This window comes from Danio rerio, chromosome 11 (assembly GCF_052040795.2).
Source record: "Danio rerio strain M-AB ecotype USA chromosome 11, GRCz13ab, whole genome shotgun sequence".
Taxonomy (NCBI): domain Eukaryota; kingdom Metazoa; phylum Chordata; class Actinopteri; order Cypriniformes; family Danionidae; genus Danio; species Danio rerio.
In genome coordinates, this window is record NC_141031.1 from 115,001 (window position 1) to 117,500 (window position 2,500).

Sequence of the window (2,500 nt, forward strand, 5' to 3'; positions counted from 1 at the left end):
TTGTTCTGCTTGAGCGCGCTCTTCTCCTTCATATGCGGACAGTCTTTCCCCGTCAGCACAGCTTTAATGTCGGACACGGCGACTGCAGGTCAGAGACACACAGCTTTAACACAGCCTCTATAAGCTCAGCGTGCGTTTATACGCTGATATAAGCACTCTATAAGCTCAGCGTGTGTTTATACACTGATATAAGCACTCTATAAGCTCAGCGTGTGTTTATACGCTGATATAAGCACTCTATAAGCTCAGTGTGTGTTTATATGCTGATTTAAGCACTCTATAAGCTCAGCGTGTGTTTATACGCTGATATAAGCACTCTATAAGCTCAGCGTGCGTTTATACGCTGATATAAGCACTCTATAAGCTCAGCGTGTGTTTATACGCTGATATAAGCACTCTATAAGCTCAGCGTGTGTTTATACGCTGATATAAGCACTCTATAAGCTCAGCGTGTGTTTATACGCTGATATAAGCACTCTATAAGCTCAGCGTGTGTTTATACGCTGATATAAGCACTCTATAAGCTCAGCGTGTGTTTATACGCTGATATAAGCACTCTATAAGCTCAGCGTGTGTTTATACGCTGATATAAGCACTCTATAAGCTCAGCGTGTGTTTATACGCTGATATAAGCACTCTATAAGCTCAGCGTGTGTTTATACGCTGATATAAGCACTCTATAAGCTCAGCGTGTGTTTATACGCTGATATAAGCACTCTATAAGCTCAGCGTGTGTTTATACGCTGATTTAAGCACTCTATAAGCTCAGCGTGTGTTTATACGCTGATATAAGCACTCTATAAGCTCAGCGTGCGTTTATACGCTGATATAAGCACTCTATAAGCTCAGCGTGCGTTTATACGCTGATATAAGCACTCTATAAGCTCAGCGTGCGTTTATACGCTGATATAAGCACTCTATAAGCTCAGCGTGCGTTTATACGCTGATATAAGCACTCTATAAGCTCAGCGTGCGTTTATACGCTGATATAAGCACTCTATAAGCTCAGCGTGTGTTTATACGCTGATATAAGCACTCTATAAGCTCAGCGTGTGTTTATACGCTGATATAAGCACTCTATAAGCTCAGCGTGTGTTTATACGCTGATATAAGCACTCTATAAGCTCAGCGTGTGTTTATACGCTGATATAAGCACTCTATAAGCTCAGCGTGTGTTTATACGCTGATATAAGCACTCTATAAGCTCAGCGTGTGTTTATACGCTGATATAAGCACTCTATAAGCTCAGCGTGTGTTTATACGCTGATATAAGCACTCTATAAGCTCAGCGTGTGTGTTTATACGCTGATATAAGCACTCTATAAGCTCAGCGTGTGTGTTTATACGCTGATATAAGCACTCTATAAGCTCAGCGTGTGTTTATACGCTGATATAAGCACTCTATAAGCTCAGTGTGTGTTTATACGCTGATATAAGCACTCACTCTTGTCGGTCAGCAGCTCCAGTGGCACCTCACCCTGTGGAGACTCCTCCAGATCCCCATAATGGAGCAGCTTGTGGTTCAGTGAGAGCCGGCAGAACCAGAACTTCTCTGAGGGACGGAGACAGTGGATTATACAAGATTACCAACAGCACACTAATACACTGACTCTGCTGTGGGTCAGGGTTAGAGTCAGGGTTAGGGTTGTGGTTAGGGTCAAGGTTAATGTCAGGGTCGGGATCAGAGTCAGAGTCAGGGTTAGGGTCAGTCTGCTCACCCTGCCGGCGTCGGTTCCCCAGTTTGCGGAAGCAGCTTCCCTCACAGAGCCGACTGAGCCTCTGCTGCTTGATGAGCTCCAGGATCTCCGGCTGGATCCGCTCCCGCAGCTCACTGAACAACAACACAACACAATGATCAACACAGCGACCAATAATCAATAAAACACTCAGTGATCAATACTGCTCTGAGGATGATCTGGGTGTTCACTGCTGGTCTTCTGGACTCACATGATGGGCGGCGACTGGAAGTCATCTTGGCTCATTCTCTCGGACTGACGCAGTCGCAGAATCTCAGAGTAACTCAGAGAGCGCAGCTTCAGCCGCAGCTGATCCAGAGACGCAGGCTTCAGGGCCAGAGCCCGGGTGATCTGCTCACGCACCACCGTCATCACCTACACACACACACACACACACACACACACACACACACACACACACACTTCAAAATACTCCATCTGTCTGATTTATGAGCCGTTTTCCTCGCGGGGACCAAAAAAACAAACACAAAAGGTGGAGATCTGCTTCTGTTCCTATACCTGCGGGACAATTTGCTCCACAGTAATACAATGTACACACACACATACACAGATATATAAGCACACACTGACACACAGGCACATGTGCACACACACACACACACCTTGTTGAAGTCTTCAGCAGTGGCCCTCATCTCCTTCCATGTCTTGTTGAGCAGCTGTATGCAGACGCAGAAGAACTCTTCCCAGGCGCGCTCGTGTGTGAAGAACATGGGGTGGAAGTCATTACAGCCTTCATTCGCTGC

The 2,500-nt window shown here is 45.9% G+C and overlaps 2 protein-coding genes across 6 annotated transcripts in view; one reads left to right on the forward strand and one right to left on the reverse strand.

Annotated features, from left to right (window-relative positions):
* Window positions 1-2,500, forward strand: part of nckap1l (NCK associated protein 1 like) — a 104,854-nt gene that overhangs the window by 55,124 nt on the left and 47,230 nt on the right. The gene's annotated exons all lie outside the window — the stretch shown is intronic.
* elmo2 (engulfment and cell motility 2) overlaps window positions 1-2,500 on the reverse strand; it is a 13,361-nt gene that overhangs the window by 2,621 nt on the left and 8,240 nt on the right. For both annotated transcript variants that reach the window (NM_001200058.1, XM_087271672.1), the window contains 5 exon segments: window positions 1-82; window positions 1,445-1,552; window positions 1,719-1,831; window positions 1,948-2,111; window positions 2,360-2,496. The exon segment at window positions 1-82 is cut by the window's left edge and continues 1 nt beyond it. In NM_001200058.1, the coding sequence (NP_001186987.1) occupies window positions 1-82; window positions 1,445-1,552; window positions 1,719-1,831; window positions 1,948-2,111; window positions 2,360-2,496 (604 nt within the window).